Genomic DNA, 16,779 nt, shown 5'->3' with positions numbered 1-16,779 from the left:
GACCCTGGACCCCAACCTCCTACCCCAACCCAGAGTCCCATCCAGCATCCAAACTCCCTCCTGGAGTCCACATCTGACCTTCTCACAACCCAACCTTCTGCTCCAGCCATGAACACTCTCCTGTACCCCAAACCTCACCCCTCCCACCTCAGATCCTGCATCTCCATCTGGAGCCCTCACCCTAGTGATATAGCGTTGTTGAGAAACTTGGATGGGCCTTGAGTGTGACTGGGTGGGTGAGCAATGACCAGTGAATGTGGGAACAAGGAAGGAGGGATTGGGGATGCTTTGCAGGGGCTATGGATGCTGTGGCCAGGGCCCCCTGGAAGCCCAGGTGGCACTCAGCTCTGGGAGAGACACTGGGTGGATGAAATGAGACAAGCCCCTGACCCTGCTCCCTGGCTGGAGCACTGGGCAGAGTGGGGCACGTGTTGAGGTCAGAGGAGAGCCAGGGCTGAGTGTGTGTGTGTGTAGGATCTGGATGCTAAATTCCTCTGGGAATACCCCTGCTTCATCCCCCTCCTGCACCTCAACCCCTTATCCCTGCTTGATGAAAGTGAGTCAAGGTGGAGGAGAGTAAGAGATATATGGAGGGGATGGAGTAGTGGAATGAGCAGGGGGTGGGGCCTTGGAGAAGGGGGAATAGAGGTGAAACCCTGGGTAGGGGTGATCAATTTGTGTGATTAGAAAGCTGACAATCCTAGTAACTGCCCCTTTGTGGCACCACTGCTACTGTGTCACAAAGTGGCTTGAGATATTACCACAGAATATGCAATGCCAGCTGAAGCAGAGCAGGGCGATGGTGCTGTTGCCATGTGAGGCTGGCCAGGGCAGTGCCATTCTTGTCAACGCTGTTGAAGATAGAGCTGGGGAGTGCCACTTGGACTGAGGCTGTGCATGTCAGAACAAAGTATCACCACAGGAGGTGGAGCAGGGCAGCGGGTTCCTAGCACCAATACTATAGGGCTATGTCTACACTGGCCCGATCTTGCGCCAGAGATATGCAAATGAGGCTAAGCACAGACTATTGCCAAGTCTCATTTGCATATCTAATGAGCCGCCATTTTTGTGGAAGAGGCTCTTGCGCCAGAAGGAGCATCTAACTGCCCCTTCTTGCTCATGAAAAACCCTCTTGCGCAATGCCGTTATTCCTGAAAATAATCAGCATAGCGGCATTGCGCAAGAGGGTTTTTCTTGTGCAAGAAGGACCAAGGTGGTACCATGGGCACCAATTCCTCACGAAGTGGAGCAGAGCAGTGCTACCACTACTGATGCCATAGAGAGGGTGCTGGGCAGTGCTGTCAGTGCCAAAGTCATAGAGGGGGTGCAGGGCCATGCTGCCAGTGCCATAGGGGGTGCAGGGCAGTGCTATCTGTGCCCATTGACATAGAGGGGGAGCAGGGCCATGCTGCAGTGCCATGGAGGGGGGGTGCAGGGCGGCGCTATCTGTGCCAATGCCATAGAGGGGTGCAGGGCCATGCTGCCAGCGCCGTGGGGGTGCAGGGCGGTGCTATCTGTGCCAATGCCATAGAGGAGGTGCAGGGCCATGCTGCCAGCGCCGTGGGGGTGCAGGGTGGCGCTATCTGTGCCAATGCCATAGAGGGGTGCAGGGCCATGCTGCCAGCGCCGTGGGGGTGCAGAGCGGCGCTATCTGTGCCAATGCCATAGAGGAGGAGCAGGGCCATGCTGCCAGCGCCGTGGGGGTGCAGGGCGGCACTATCTGTGCCAATGCCATAGAGGAGGAGCAGGGCCATGCTGCCAGCGCCGTGGGGGTGCAGAGCGGCGCTATCTGTGCCAATGCCATAGAGGAAGAGCAGGGCCATGCTGCCAGCGCCGTGCGGGTGCAGGGCGGCACTATCTGTGCCAATGCTATAGAGGGGTGCAGGGCCATGCTGCCAGCGCCGTGGGGGTGCAGAGCGGTGCTATCTGTGCCAATGCCATAGAGGAAGAGCAGGGCCATGCTGCCAGCGCCGTGCGGGTGCAGGGCGGCACTATCTGTGCCAATGCCATAGAGGAGGAGCAGGGCCATGCTGCCAGCGCCGTGGGGGTGCAGGGCGGCGCTATCTCTGCCAATGCCATAGAGGAGGAGCAGTGCCATGCTGCCAGCGCCGTGGGGATGCAGGGCAGTGCTATCTGTGCCAATGCCATAGAGGGGGTGCAGGGCCATGCTGCCAGTGCCGTGGGGGTGCAGGGCGGCACTATCTGTGCCAATGCCATAGAGGAGGTGCAGGGCCATGCTGCCAGCGCCGTGGGGGTGCAGGGCGGCGCTATCTGTGCCAATGCCATAGAGGAGGTGCAGGGCCATGCTGCCAGCGCCGTGGGGGTGCAGAGCAGCGCTATCTGTGCCAATGCCATAGAGGGGTGCAGGGCCATGCTGCCAGCGCCATGGGGGTGCAGGCGGTGCTATCTGTGCTAATGCCATAGAGGGGTGCAGGGCCATGCTGCCATCGCCGTGGGGGTGCAGGGCGGTGCTATCTGTGCCAATGTCATAGAGGGGTGCAGGGCCATGCTGCCAGCGCCGTGGGGGTGCAGGGCGGCGCTATCTGTGCCAATGCCATAGAGGAGGTGCAGGGCCATGCTGCCAGCGCCGTGGGGGTGCAGGGCGGCGCTATCTGTGCCAATGCCATAGAGGGGTGCAGAGCCATGCTGCCAGCGCCGTGGGGGTGCAGGGCGGCGCTATCTGTGCCAATGCCATAGAGGAGGTGCAGGGCCATGCTGCCAGCGCCGTGGGGGTGCAGAGCGGCACTATCTGTGCCAATGCCATAGAGGGGTGCAGGGCCATGCTGCCAGCGCCGTGGGGGTGCAGAGCGGCGCTATCTGTGCCAATGCCATAGAGGAGGAGCAGGGCCATGCTGCCAGCGCCGTGGGGGTGCAGGGCGGCACTATCTGTGCCAATGCCATAGAGGAGGAGCAGGGCCATGCTGCCAGTGCCGTGGGGGTGCAGAGCGGCGCTATCTGTGCCAATGCCATAGAGGAAGAGCAGGGCCATGCTGCCAGCGCCGTGCGGGTGCAGGGCGGCACTATCTGTGCCAATGCCATAGAGGGGTGCAGGGCCATGCTGCCAGTGCCGTGGGGGTGCAGAGCGGTGCTATCTGTGCCAATGCCATAGAGGAAGAGCAGGGCCATGCTGCCAGCGCCGTGCGGGTGCAGGGCGGCACTATCTGTGCCAATGCCATAGAGGAGGAGCAGGGCCATGCTGCCAGCGCCGTGGGGGTGCAGGGCGGCGCTATCTCTGCCAATGCCATAGAGGAGGAGCAGGGCCATGCTGCCAGTGCCGTGGGGATGCAGGGCAGTGCTATCTGTGCCAATGCCATAGAGGGGGTGCAGGGCCATGCTGCCAGTGCCGTGGGGGTGCAGGGCGGCACTATCTGTGCCAATGCCATAGAGGAGGTGCAGGGCCATGCTGCCAGCGCCGTGGGGGTGCAGGGCGGCGCTATCCGTGCCAATGCCATAGAGGAGGTGCAGGGCCATGCTGCCAGCGCCGTGGGGGTGCAGAGCGGCGCTATCTGTGCCAATGCCATAGAGGGGTGCAGGGCCATGCTGCCAGCGCCATGGGGGTGCAGGCGGTGCTATCTGTGCTAATGCCATAGAGGGGTGCAGGGCCATGCTGCCAGCGCCGTGGGGGTGCAGGGCGGCGCTATCTGTGCCAATGCCCAGCAGGGCCCAAAAGCAAACAATTCCGCTGTGTAGGAAAGATAGAAAATATGGCAAAAGACCAGCTTGGCTTAACAAGGAGATCTTGCATGATCTCAAAATAAAAAAGGAGTCATATAAAAAATGGAAACTAGGACAACTAACAAAGGATGAATATAGGCAAGCAACACGGGAATGCAGGGGCAAGATTAGAAAGGCAAAGGCACAAAATGAGATCAAACTAGCTACAGGCATAAAGGGAAACAAGAAGACCTTTTATAAATACATTAAAAGCAAGAGGAAGACCAAGGACAGGGTAGGCCCACTGCTTAGTGAGGAGGGAGAAGCAGTAACAGGAAACTTGGAAATGGCGAAGATGCTCAATGACTTCTTTGTTTCGGTCTTCACCGAGAAGTCTGGAGGTGTGCCTAACGTAGTGAATACAAGCAGAGAGAGGGTAAGTTTAGAAGATAGGATACACAGAGAACAAGTTAAAAATCACTTAGGAAAGTTAGATGTCAGCAAGTCACCAGGTCCTGATGAAATGCATCCCAGGATACTCAAGGAGCTGATAGAGGAGGTATCTGAGCCTTTAGCTATGATCTTTGAAAAATCATGGCAGACAGGGGAGATTCCAGAAGACTGGAAAAGGGCAAATATTGTGCCCATCTATAAAAAGGGGAATAAGAACAATCCAGGAAACTACAGACTGGTCAGTTTAACGTCTGTCCCAGGGAAGATAATGGAGCAGGTAATTAAGGAAATCATATGCAAACACTTGAAAGGTAATAAAGTGATAGGGAATAGCCAGCATGGGTTTATGAAGAACAAGACATGCCAAACTAATCTGATAGCTTTCTTTGATAAGATAACGAGCCTTGTGGATAAGGGAGAAGCGGTGGATGTCATATACCTAGACTTTAGTAAGGCATTTGATACGGTCTCGCATGATATTCTTATTGATAAACTAGGCAAATATAACTTAGATAGGGCCACGATAAGGTGGGTGCATAATTGGCTGGATAACCGTAGTCAGAGAGTTGTTGTTAACGATTCTAAATCCTGCTGGAAAGGGATAGCAAGTGGAGTTCCTCAAGGGTCTGTTTTGGGACCCGTACTGTTCAATATCTTCATCAATGATGTAGATATTGGGATAGAGAGTACGCTTATTAAGTTTGCAGATGATACCAAACTGGGTGGGGTTGCAACTTCTTTGGAGGATAGGGACATAATTCAAAATGACCTTAGCAAGTTAGAGAAATGGTCAGAGGTAAACAGGATGAGGTTTAATAAAGAGAAATGCAAAGTGCTCCACTTAGGAAGGAACAATCAGTTCCATACATACAAGATGGGAAGCGACTGTCTAGGAAGGAGCATGGCGGAAAGGGATCTAGGGGTCATAGTGGACCACAAGTTGAATATGAGTCAACAGTGTGATGCTGTTGCAAAAAAAGCAAATATGATTTTAGGTTGTATCAACAGGTGTGTTGTAAGCAAAACTCGTGAAGTCATTCTGCCGCTCTACTCTGCACTAGTTAGGCCTCAGCTGGAGTACTGTGTCCAGTTCTGGGCGCCACATTTCAAGAAAGATGTGGAGAAATTGGAAAGGGTACAGAGAAGAGCGACAAGAATGATTAAAGGTTTAGAGAACATGACCTATGAAGCCAGGCTTCATGAACTGGGCTTGTTTAGTTTGGAAAAAAAGAAGATTAAGGGGGGACATGATAGCGGTTTTCAAATATCTAAAAGGGAGGAGAGAAGGAGAAAGGAGAAAATTTGTTCTTCTTGGTTTCTGAGGACAGGACAAGGAGTAATGGGCTTAAAGTGCAGCAGGGGAGGTTTAGATTGGACATTAGGAAAAAATTCCTAACTGTCAGGGTGGTCAAATATTGGAATAAATTGCCAAGGGAGGTGGTGGAATCTCCCTCTCTGGAGATATTTAAGAACAGGTTAGATAGACATCTGTCAGGGATGGTGTAGACGGAGCGTGGTCCTGCCTTGAGGGCGGGGGGCTGGACTCCATGACCTCTTGAGGTCCCTTCCAGTCCTATTATTCTATGATTCTATGCTGCCAGCGCCGTGGGGGTGCAGGGCGGTGCTATCTGTGCCAATGCCATAGAGGGGTGCAGGGCGGTGCTATCTGTGCCAATGCCATAGAGGGGTGCAGGGCCATGCTGCCAGCGCCGTGGGGGGGAGGGTGCAGGGTGGCGCTATCTGTGCCCATGACATAGAGGGGGAGCAGGGCCATGCTGCAGTGCCATGGGGGGGGAGGGTGCAGGGCGGCGCTGTCTGTGCCAATGCTACATGTAGCGGCGCAAGGCGGTGGCAATGCCGCGTGAGGAGAGCAGGGCGGTGCTACTGGTGCCAGCTCCAGGCCCGGAGCCTTGGCGGGCCCGCAGGGCAGCTGCCTGGTGCCGGTGCCACAGCTACGCCGGGGCGCTCAGTCCCCTCCCCTAGCAACAAGCAGTCGGCGCCGGCCGGCTGCCCAGCCCAGCACCGGGGCAGGGGGCGGGCTCTTCCGGTTCAAGTCGGAGCGAAGGAAGCCGGGCGGCCATCTTGGATCCTCCGTCCCGGAGCGGGCGGCGTTGAGGCAGCGGCGGAGTGGGGGCGGGGGCTGCCGGAGCCGGCCGCGGGGCTGCTGACACCCGGCTCGGAAGGCGCAGGGGAGCCCGGGCCAGCCGGGCGGCGGCGGCGGGTGGGAGAGGCCCAGCATGGCGGCGAAGGCTCGGTGAAGCGGGGCTGGGGAGGGGGGGGAGAGGCGAGGAGAAGGGAGAGGGAAGCGCTTCGGAGCGGGCCCGCCTGGCTGCCAGGGCTCGGAGCTGGCTGCGGAGAGGCGGCTTGTTTTCCTGGCCGGGTTCTGCGGCGCCCCGTTGCCTCCTCCGGGCTGTTTCCTCGCCTCCCCTCCCCCCCGACCGCTGCGCTCTACGGGGATTCCCCCCCCCGCCACCCTCACCCGTCCGCTTCTGCGAGCCGGGCTCCTGAGCTGGCTGTAGGATGAGCGCCGAGGACTCCCAGGGGGAGACGCTGCTCCTTCGCCAGGCTGGAATATAGCTCAGAAGTGGGGGGGTGGCCGTGGAAATAAGCAGCCCCCCACCCCGTCCCTTGATGGTGGCCCTTCGTAACCACTGTCTTGCAGCTGATTGACAGAGCTTTTTTGGGGGTGGGTGGGTTAGGTTTTTGTTGGGGGGGAGGGGTGTTTTATTTTGCTGTCGCAAGTAGCCGGTGCTCCAGCACGAGCGAATTAAAATGTCCACGAGAACTCCATTGCCTACGGTGAATGAACGCGACACTGAGAATGTAAGTAACCCGCGTGGTGTGTATTGGGGGAGTGGGCGCTGGGGTGGCCAGACCTGCCTGTCACCTATGGAACGTGTGTGCTGTAATGCTTTGGTGGCCGCGTCGCTCGTGTGCTTGAGTGTGACTGCTGTACACAAAGGATGGCATGCATAGAGAGGGGTGGGCGTATGGTGTACAGAGACAAAAATGTCTCCTAAGAAAAACTGCCAGAGAAAAATGTGCATTTGTGTTTAGCAGACATTGGCGCTCTCTTTGCGAACGTAAACCATAGGTATAATTTGAATGAAACATACTGTACTGAATCAAACTATGTAATTTAAAATCCCCAAAGTGGAGCTTGGCATTGTGGGTATGTATTATGTTCCTGCCGTTGTGACACGGGTTCGAGGCACTGTTCTGGCAGCTGGGTTTTGTTAAACAGATGTTTCACAGGTGTGTGAAGAGTAGTGTAGCTATGAGAGCTATCATTGAGGTTCTAGGCCTGCTTATTAAATTACTTAGATTACGGTTTAACTAAGTGTATTTTAAGAGCTTGGTTTGCCAATAGTAATGCTGAAAGTAATCTAAAACACTGCAGTGTTTTAATGGTGTATCTTTACCGTGCAAATGCAGTACTACCTCATATTAGTGTTGCTGAATTTGGGAATAGTAATCCATATACCTTTATATTTTAACACCATACTGCTTATAAACATCAATTAATTGCTAAAACAAGCAGATAAAGCAGTTGGTAAACAGAGAACAATTCTGTGCTGGCCGGAGAGGACTAGGTGACCTAGATTATATATCTTTCCATCTCTAGTTTGAATGATTATTAACAGTTAGTATAATAGCTTTATTTTCACTTGTTCAGATGGTATTGAAAGATTCTCTTTTCTGAAATCTGCAAAGTCAGAAAGTCCTCCCTTGATTAAAGGGTAGCATTTGACAATGAATGTTAAACATGTAAATAAAACTGCATGTTTTAGTAGTTTAACTTAAACAGTTATATTGTTAGCTTTTTATTTAAAGTATTTAATATGCAAATCAACTGTATGCAGAAACATAATATAACCAAACCCCAAACTTAGATAAACCCTCTCTAAGTAAGAACCTTATTTTTACCTCAAAGTAATCATGTGTAAAAGGACAAATTTTAGGAAAAAATGGTCTTTGTATGTGAAAAGGTGTGCAGATGAGTTGTCTGTTTATTCAGCTCTGAATCACAAATAAGCAAAATCAGTGAGCATTATTAGTTTCTTTCATTATAGATATAACCAGATATCTATTAGAAACCATTCCCGGGTCTGAGTGAAAGTGATTGGTGAGAGACACCTGTTTTGTGTTGAAATAAATAAAAGGAAAATTTAGGCTGAATATTAAGAAAACTTCCAAGTTTGTTAGAGCATGAACAAGGGAAATTGGTGGAAACCCTGTTAGTGAAGACATTTTAAAACAAGACCAGACAAAGGATTAAAAAACGTGCTGCATAGAACAGTCACTGAATTGGCAGGGATTTGGATTTTATGTTAATAGTCATCTCTCACTTCTATGATCTTGATTTGCTTTAGCCCTTGATACAACCTGCGGGCTGACGGCTGTATTGAACAAAAAGTTAACTAAGCATATTTTGTTGCAGAATGTCATTCATCTTCAGCCTAATGGCCAAAGCTGCATGGTGGAAGAAAATAATTAAAAATGAAAATTTTAGTGGCCTTTTGTATTTATCTGAACTTCCAAAGTGCTTAAACCGGTGATGGGCAGTCTGTGGGTCACAGGCAACTCACTCAAGTTCCACCTGAGGCCCATGCACTCCTTGTCTACCATCCATGCCCCTTTCGCACACTGGAGTCCCACACTTCCTACTCCTCCCCTTCCCTCCCAGTACATTTGGATTGCCATTAGTTCACTGATGTTCCTTCCCCTCCCTCCCAGAGCATGAACAGCCAGAAATAGCTGATTTGCAGCATTTGAGTTCTCTGTGTGTGGGGAGGATGGAGCACTCAGAGTGCTAGGAGAGAGGAGGGAAGAGTAGGAAGTGCAGGACTCCAATGCCTCAGTGTGCAAGAGGCATGGGAGAAGGGGACAGAAAGGGGTGTTTGAGCCGCAGGTGGAACTCCAGTAGACCATGGGCCGCAGGTTGTGCACCACTGCAGCTCAGTGAGATCGAGGGCCTCTCATGCAACCCAATCACTAGTGTTGGTTGCACAACACAGGTCTAAACAGATCCCTCTGTAATGTTTTGGCCAGTCAATGTGTTTCTGCCTGGCTTGGATCAAGATTTTTAAACTCCATTTTGGCCTCATCCTGATCAACCAGTCAAACCACTTTAGAAATTGTGTAAAACTGATTCTGTAATTTGATAAAATCCTCATTTAATACTTTAGAAATACGTTGTTTGACATTTGGAGCTAAAGTTGAAGTTTTTTTTTATGCAGGGTATTTCATTGTTTTCAAAATACAGAACAAGCTCCTTAGTGATGTTTCTTAATTAACGTACAATGCTTGTCTTTATTGCTTACAAATGTCACTTTATACTCTAATCAAGACAAATTTGCAAGCTGAGCAAAACTGGGCTGGATGACTGCTGGGAGCACTTGTAGTTAGTAGTATCATGATTCAGTAGGTTAATCCTTCCTTTTTAGTCACACCGAATCAAACCCCAAGTATATAGAGTTACTTGAGGTGCTGCCTTTCTGATGCTGTGATCATCAAGGATAAAATTTTTACTCTGGTATTTTTAATGTAAAAGTGGAGTTCTGAACAAATTTCAATTCTGATATTTGCATTTTTTTTCTGTCTAAATTGCCTCTAAATTCAGCTGGATACAGAATTAATTTTTATTCCTATTTTACTTCTGTAATACAGTAGTATTCTTCACTCCTAGTCGGTTCTTTAATCTCAAAGACTATTGTATTTTACTGGCAGGTAAGACTGAAATCATACTGTCTAGATGAGGCTGAATTAGTTAATATTTCCATTTTGATCTTTAGATGAAAAGTACTTAGAAATGCAAACTATTCAGAGTGTTTGGGCCACAGTCATGGGACCCCTTAATATCTTCTCTATACTAGGAAAATTACTTAGTGCTGATAACACTGGTCTCACTGTACCTTTTAAACCTTGTTTAACTTCAAGTGTAGGCAAGGACAAACTACAGTAAGTGCAGTTTCTGCAACTTTGGTTAGTTTCTGAAATAATAGTGCACAAAGTTTGTCTCTGCTTGCAGTTAACCATGTTCAGGATTGGCAATTTCTGAAGTGTAGACAAGGGATCATCATCAGTGCTTCATTTTTTTTGAAAGGCAATGTGTAGTTCTCGTTGTTACCAAGAGACCTTTCAACATGTAAACCATTAGAATAGAAAGTTTGTCACAATAGTTCTCCCATAAGGCCATTGATTATTTATGTTTCCTAGCCAAGAAAGGCTGGTTTTCGAGGCTCAAGAATCTGAGGTGAGGAATCCTTTATTTTTTATAGGAAAAGGACCAGGCATAACTCATGTAGGGAGCTGTGCTTTGTGACTTCCAGTGATGGTACTAGGACTGCTGCTGGCTGTGTGCCTCTTAGGCTCGGAGATGCCAGTGGCCACAAGAGTGGAGCAGCTCATCTGAGGAACCCGCTAAGCTGAAGGCTTCTGACTATTTTGACTAAGTCTCTTGGCATGTTTAAGTTGGATATTAAGAAAAACTATTTCATTAGGAGGATGGTGAAATGCTGGAATGGTTACCTAGGGAGGTGGGGGAATCTCCATTCTTAGCGGTTTTAAAATCCAGCTTGAGAGAGCCCTGGCAGGGATGATTTAGTTGGGGTTGGTCCTATTTAGAGCAGGGAGTTGGACTAGATGACCTACTGAGGTCTTGTCACAGTCTAGTTTTCAATGATTTTGTGTCAGGGTTTACTGACAGGAAGCTGCTTCAGCCCACACGAGTAAGGGTGACACCAGTTAAGTTTTCACGTCCCTAGTTTGAGGTACCTCTGATGGGGATGTGAATGACAAATCAGATAGTCGACTAAAGCAAATGATTATCAGATAGTTGACACACTAGTTGACTAGTAGCTCCCCCTCTTATTGCCTCTATCAGAAGATCAGCAAGTGGGTGGAAGGAGCGGAAGAGGGGGGTTAGGGTTAGGTTAACTTCAAAGCCCAAGCTCCACGTGGAGCCTGGGGCCGGAGCCTGGGGCCAGACCCTGGGCTCCAGGCAGCACTGCTGCTTTGAAACACTGCGGGCAGCCCGGGGTCTGCAGGTTTGAAATGCCACATGGAGCCTGGGATCATCTAAGGACTCCCCCGCTGACCCCAGGCTCTTATGCGGCACTGCCGCTTTGAAATGCTGCAGGGAACACAGGGCCAGCAGGGGACTGCTTGAGTCCTCTGCTGGTCCTGTGCTCCCCGCAGCACTTTTGCCTTTGAAGTGTAGCAACAGCCTTGGGGCTGTTGCTACACTTCAAAGGTGGAGGTGCTCTTCTGAGCTAATCAAATAGTTAACCTCAGATAATCTAATCTGTATCTCCCAAGTTAATTGGGTGTTGTGGCACAACAAAAATGCCTCTCTTTTTAGCATGTATTTCACATAATACATTATTGAATATTTGATTAAGCAGTTTCCATTCTTTCTGTCTTACATCACATGCATAAACAAGTAAAAGAAAACTGCAAGATTTCTGGGTCAAGCTAGAGAGGTAAAGAAACCAAACACCTCCTCATTAACTAAAAATTGAGAATGGTTCAGACATAGATAATTCTGCCTAAAATCAGAGGTAATTGATCTCTTCAATCTTCTGTTTCTCACAATAGCATATGTTTTGTTACTTCATGCCATGCTTGATCAAATACAGGTTGAACTTCTCTAGTCTGGCACACTCAGGACCTGACCGGTGCTGAACCAGAGAATTTGCCAAACCACAGGAAGACAACATTGTCTAGAAGCATACCAATAATTCCACTGCTTATTGGGCTTTAGAAGACATTTAGGGGTAAATTAGAGCTACATGACAGTACAGAACACTGAGAGCCAAGACTGGTGGCTGTAAACAAACTTCATGGTACTGGGGGATACTTAGCCATACCCATGATAAGTGGACATCCAGCTAACTAAAATCATGGAAGCACCACCAGTTCCCTGCTACGCTGATAAGGATGTTAAACATGGCGGCTTTTCAAAGGACAATGCTGCACAGAGCCTGGGCTTAGGGTCATCTCCGTGCCGTGTTGCTTTGAAATGCTGAGACAGCAAGCTGGGTGGGGAGCAGGCAGGGGAGGAATAGACTAGTCCTTACTCTGATAGTAATTTACATCCCTAGGGTAGATGTACCCTTGATTATTTGTATTAAAGATTAATTTCTCTTTTGCCAAATAGTTTTTAAAAAGAGACAAATGTGACCTTGTATAACTGGCTAGCCAGTTTCATTCATATTAACTGGACAAATGGCAGCAGATTGTCTGAGGCCATAACTTTGTATTGGCACAATAAGTTGTATCTTGTTGAGAACAATGCTACAACTTGGAACTATCCAAATCATATCACTAAATGCTTACGATTTAGTGATAGAATGTTCCTTTATTCACTTCTTTTGTCAAAATCTGTCCTAATTTTTCTGTGCTCTCTTTGAGCTTATTGATGATAATGGCATGATTGCACGTGCACAAACCATGTAATTGTGCTAATGCCCTAGGGGCCAAATTCTATCCCAAGCCCTTATTCGTATTGAATCGTAATATACATACTTATACATGTCAGTTAGATTATGTATGAAGTAAGGTACTGCTATTTAGTGTGAATGAGGAGAGTGAGCCTGGGCTTTAATACCTGATGGTGCTCTAATATTTTCAGTAACCTCATAGTATGGCTTGTTAAAGTGGTCTACCTTTTTTCCACTTCACCTGTGTTGTAAATAACACTAGGGGTACGTCTAGACTACATGCCTCTGGCGACAGAGGCATGTAGATTAGACTACCCGGCATAGGAAAATGAAGCGGCGATTTAAATAATCGCCGCTTCATTTAAATTTACATGGCTGCCGCGCTGAGCCGATCAGCTGTTTGTCGGCTCAGCGTGGTAGTCTGGACGTTCCGTGGTCGACGACAAAGGCATTTGTCGACCTCCCAGGTATGCCTCATCCCTGGGAGGTCAACAAATGCCTTGGATGTTGACCGCGGAGCGTCCAGACTACCGCGCTGAGCCGACAAACAGCTGATCGGCTCAGCGCGGCAGCCATGTAAATTTAAATGAAGCGGCGATTATTTAAATCGCCGCTTCATTTTCCTATGCCGGGTAGTCTAATCTACATGCCTCTGTCGCAAGAGGCATGTAGTCTAGACGTACCCTAGGTTACTACGTAACTGAATTTCAAACATCTGATTTGTTATGTTTGTATTCGGTATCTGTGCTCAGACAATTAAGTTATTAGTCAATTATTCAGTTTCACTTAGTTTTTCAAAAGTTTCAGAGAGGTAGCTATGTTTGTTGTTTTTCTAAGTGTTTTCTATAACAGACTAGTAGTCCTGCAGCACCTTCAAGACTAACAAAAAATGTAGATGGTATCATGAGCTTTCGTGCACACAACCCACTTCAGATGAAAATAGTAGTTTTTTAAATATTTGCATGATGTTTGAATTATAAACACTGCGGGGCCTGGGATTTTTAACATTTTTCCATTGAAATTTTAAAAAGTTCACGTTATGCAGCTAGTTAAATTGACATTCTTATTTGCTCCATTACTTTCCTGATTGTTCTATATAGCAGCCATAAAATTTGATAAGTCAGGTCACTTTTCTTTGCTGTAGCACAAAGCTATAAATGACAACAGAGACAATGGAGATGTCCACAGACTTTGGAAGGCAGCACTGTATGTTAGAACATAAGAACATAAGAACGGCCGTACTGGGTCAGACCAAAGGTCCATCTAGCCCAGTATCCTGTCTACCGACAGTGGCCAGCACCAGGTGCCCCAGAGAGGGTGGACCGAAGACAATGATCAAGCAATTCGTCTCCTGCCATCCCTCTCCAGCCTCTGACAAACAGAGGCCAAGGACACCATTTTATCCCCTGGCTAATAGCCTTTTATGGACCTAACCTCCATGAAATTATCTAGCTTCTCTTTAAACTCTATTATAGTCCTAGCCTTCACAGCCTTCTCTGGCAAGGAGTTCCACAGGTTGACTACACGCTGTGTGAAGAAGAACTTTCTTTTATTAGGTTTAAACCTGCTACCCATTAATTTCATTTGGTGTCCTCTAGTTCTTCTATTTAGGGAACTAATAAATAACTTTTCTTTATCGGCCCTCTCCACACCACTCATGATTTTATATACCTCTATCATATCCCCCCTCAGTCTCCTCTTTTCTAAACTGAAAAGTCCCAGTCGCTTTAACCTCTCCTCATATGGGACCCGTTCCAAACCCCTAATCATTTTAGTTGCCCTTTTCTGAACCCTTTCCAAGGCCAAAATATCTTTTTTGAGGTGAGGAGACCACATCTGTACACAGTATTCAAGATGTGGGCGTACCATAGTTTTCTACCGGGGCAGTAAGATATTCTGGATCTTATTTTCTATCCATTTCTTAATAATTCCTAGCATCCTATTTGCCTTTTTGACTGCCGCTGCACACTGTGTGGAAGTTTTCAGAGAACTGTCCACGATAACTCCAAGATCTTTCCTGATTTGCCATAGCCAGATTAGCCCCCATCATACTGTACGTATAGTTGGGGTTATTTTTCCCGATGTGCATTACTTTACACTTATCCACATTAAATTTCATTTGCCATTTTGTTGCCCAATCACTCAGTTTGGTGAGATCTTCTTGGAGTCCCTCACAGTCTGCTTCTGTCTTGACTATCCTAAACAGTTTTGTATCATCTGCAAACTTTACTACCTCACTCCTTACCCCTTTCTCCAGATCATTTATGAATAAGTTGAAAAGGATTGGTCCCAGGACTGACCCTTGGAGTACACCACTAGTTACCCCTCTCCAATCTGAAAATTTACCATTTATTCCTACCTTTTGTTTCCTGTCTTTTAACCAGTTCGCAGTCCAAGAAAGGACCTTCCCTCTTATCCCATGGCCATGTAATTTACACAAGAGCCTTTGGTGAGGGACCTTGTCAAAGGCTTTCTGAAAATCCAAGTATACTATATCTACTGGATCCCCCTTATCCGCATGTTTGTTAACCCCTTCAAAGAACTCTTAATAGATTAGTAAGACATGATTTCCCTTTACAGAAACCATGTTGACTTTTGTCCAATAAATTACGTTCTTCTACATGCTTCACAATTTTATTCTTTACTATTGTTTCAACTAATTTGCCCTGTACTGAAGTTAGACTTACCGGTCTGTAATTGCCAGGATCGCCTCTAGAGCCCTTTTTAAGTATTGGTGTCACGTTGGCTACCTTCCAGTCATCAGGTACGGAAGCCGATTTAAAGGATAGGTTACAAACCACAGATAATAGCTCAGCAATTTCCCATTTTACTTCTTTTAGAACCTTTGGATGAATGCCATCCGGTCCCGGAGATTTGTTAACATTAAGTTTTTCTATTTATTCCAAAACCTCCTCTAATGACACTTCAATCCGGGACAGTTCCTCAGATTCATCACCCAAAAAGGACGGTGCAGATTCAGGAATCTCCCCAATGGCTTCAGCCGTGAAGACTGAAGCAAAGAAATCATTTAGTTTCTCCGCAATTGCTTTATCTTCCTTGACTGCTCCTTTTATAGCTCGATCATCTAGGGGACCCATAGGTTTTTTAGCAGGCTTCCTGCTTCTAATGTACTTAAACATTTTGTTATTTCTTTTTGAGTTTTTGGCTAGCTGTTCCTCAAAATCTTTTTTTGCTTATTACATTTTTACACTTGATTTGACAGTGTTTATGTTCTTTTCTATTTATCTCACTAGGATTGGACTTCCACTTCTTAAAAGATACCTTTTTGTCCCTCACTACTGCTTTTACATGGTAGTTAAGCCACGGTGACTCTTTTTTAGGTCTCTTGCTATGTTTTTTAATTTGGGGTATACATTTAAGTTGGGCCTCTATTATGGTGTCTTTAAAAAGTTACCATGCAGCTTTCAGGGATTTGGCTCTAGTCACTGTGCCTTTTAATTTCTGTTTAACTAACCTCCTCATTTTTGTGTAATTCCCCTTTTTGAAATTAAATGCCAGGGTGCTGGACTGCTGAGGTCTTCTTCCCACCACAGGAATGTTGAATGTTATTATATTATGGTCACTATTCCCAAGCGGTCCGGTAACGGTTATATCCTGGACCTGATCCTGCACTCCACTCAGGACTAAATCGAGAATTGCCTCTCCCCTTGTGGGTTTCTGCACTAGCTGCTCCAAGAAGCAGTCATTTAAGCCATTGAGAAATTTTATCTCCGCTTCTCTTCCTGAGGTGACATGTATCTAGTCAATATGGGGGTAATTAAAATCCCCCATTATTATAGAGTTCTTTATTTTGGTAGCCTCTCTAATCTCCCTCAGCATTTCAATGTCAGTATCGCTGTCCTGGTCAGGTGGTCGGTAATATATCCCTACTGCTAATTTCTTATTATTGGAGCATGGAATTACTATCCATAGCGATTCTATTGAACATGTTGATTCACTTAATATTTTTATTGTTGGCGTGCCATGTTGAAGGCTATTGTCATAACCACACATTAGAAACTTCAATTTTTTTAAAAGACAGCTTTGGTTCTTTTGAAATTGATATCATTGGGTCTCCCTCTCAAGAAAGTTTCATACTCAGAAAGTCTGAGTGAGCATCTACATCGGTGGTCTTCAGCCTTTTTAAGCATGAGATCACTTTTTGAATTTAAGTGCAATCCGCGATCTACCTCAAACCCAAATTACCTTTCCCCTTCTTCTTTGTGCC

The 16,779-nt window shown here is 47.6% G+C and overlaps 1 protein-coding gene across 5 annotated transcripts in view; it reads left to right on the top strand.

Moving 5' to 3' along the window:
- Nucleotides 1-6,159: 6,159 nt before the first annotated feature.
- Nucleotides 6,160-16,779, top strand: part of MARK3 (microtubule affinity regulating kinase 3) — a 115,521-nt gene continuing 104,901 nt past the window's right edge. For 3 of the 5 annotated variants that reach the window (XM_006130994.5, XM_006130993.5, XM_006130992.5), the window contains exon 1: nt 6,161-6,930. In XM_006130994.5, coding sequence (XP_006131056.2) covers nt 6,880-6,930 — 51 coding nt within the window. In that variant the 5' untranslated portion in view covers nt 6,161-6,879. Of the gene's footprint in view, nt 6,931-16,779 lie in introns of all 5 variants that reach the window. The other 2 variants (XM_089778343.1, XM_014577463.4) reach the window with 2 other exon arrangements.

Source organism: Pelodiscus sinensis, chromosome 5, assembly GCF_052426305.1.
Source record: "Pelodiscus sinensis isolate ZL-2025 chromosome 5, ASM5242630v1, whole genome shotgun sequence".
Lineage (NCBI taxonomy): Eukaryota > Metazoa > Chordata > Testudines > Trionychidae > Pelodiscus > Pelodiscus sinensis.
Note: the sequence above shows the minus strand (reverse complement) of the source record. Positions and strands in the feature narration are given on the sequence as shown.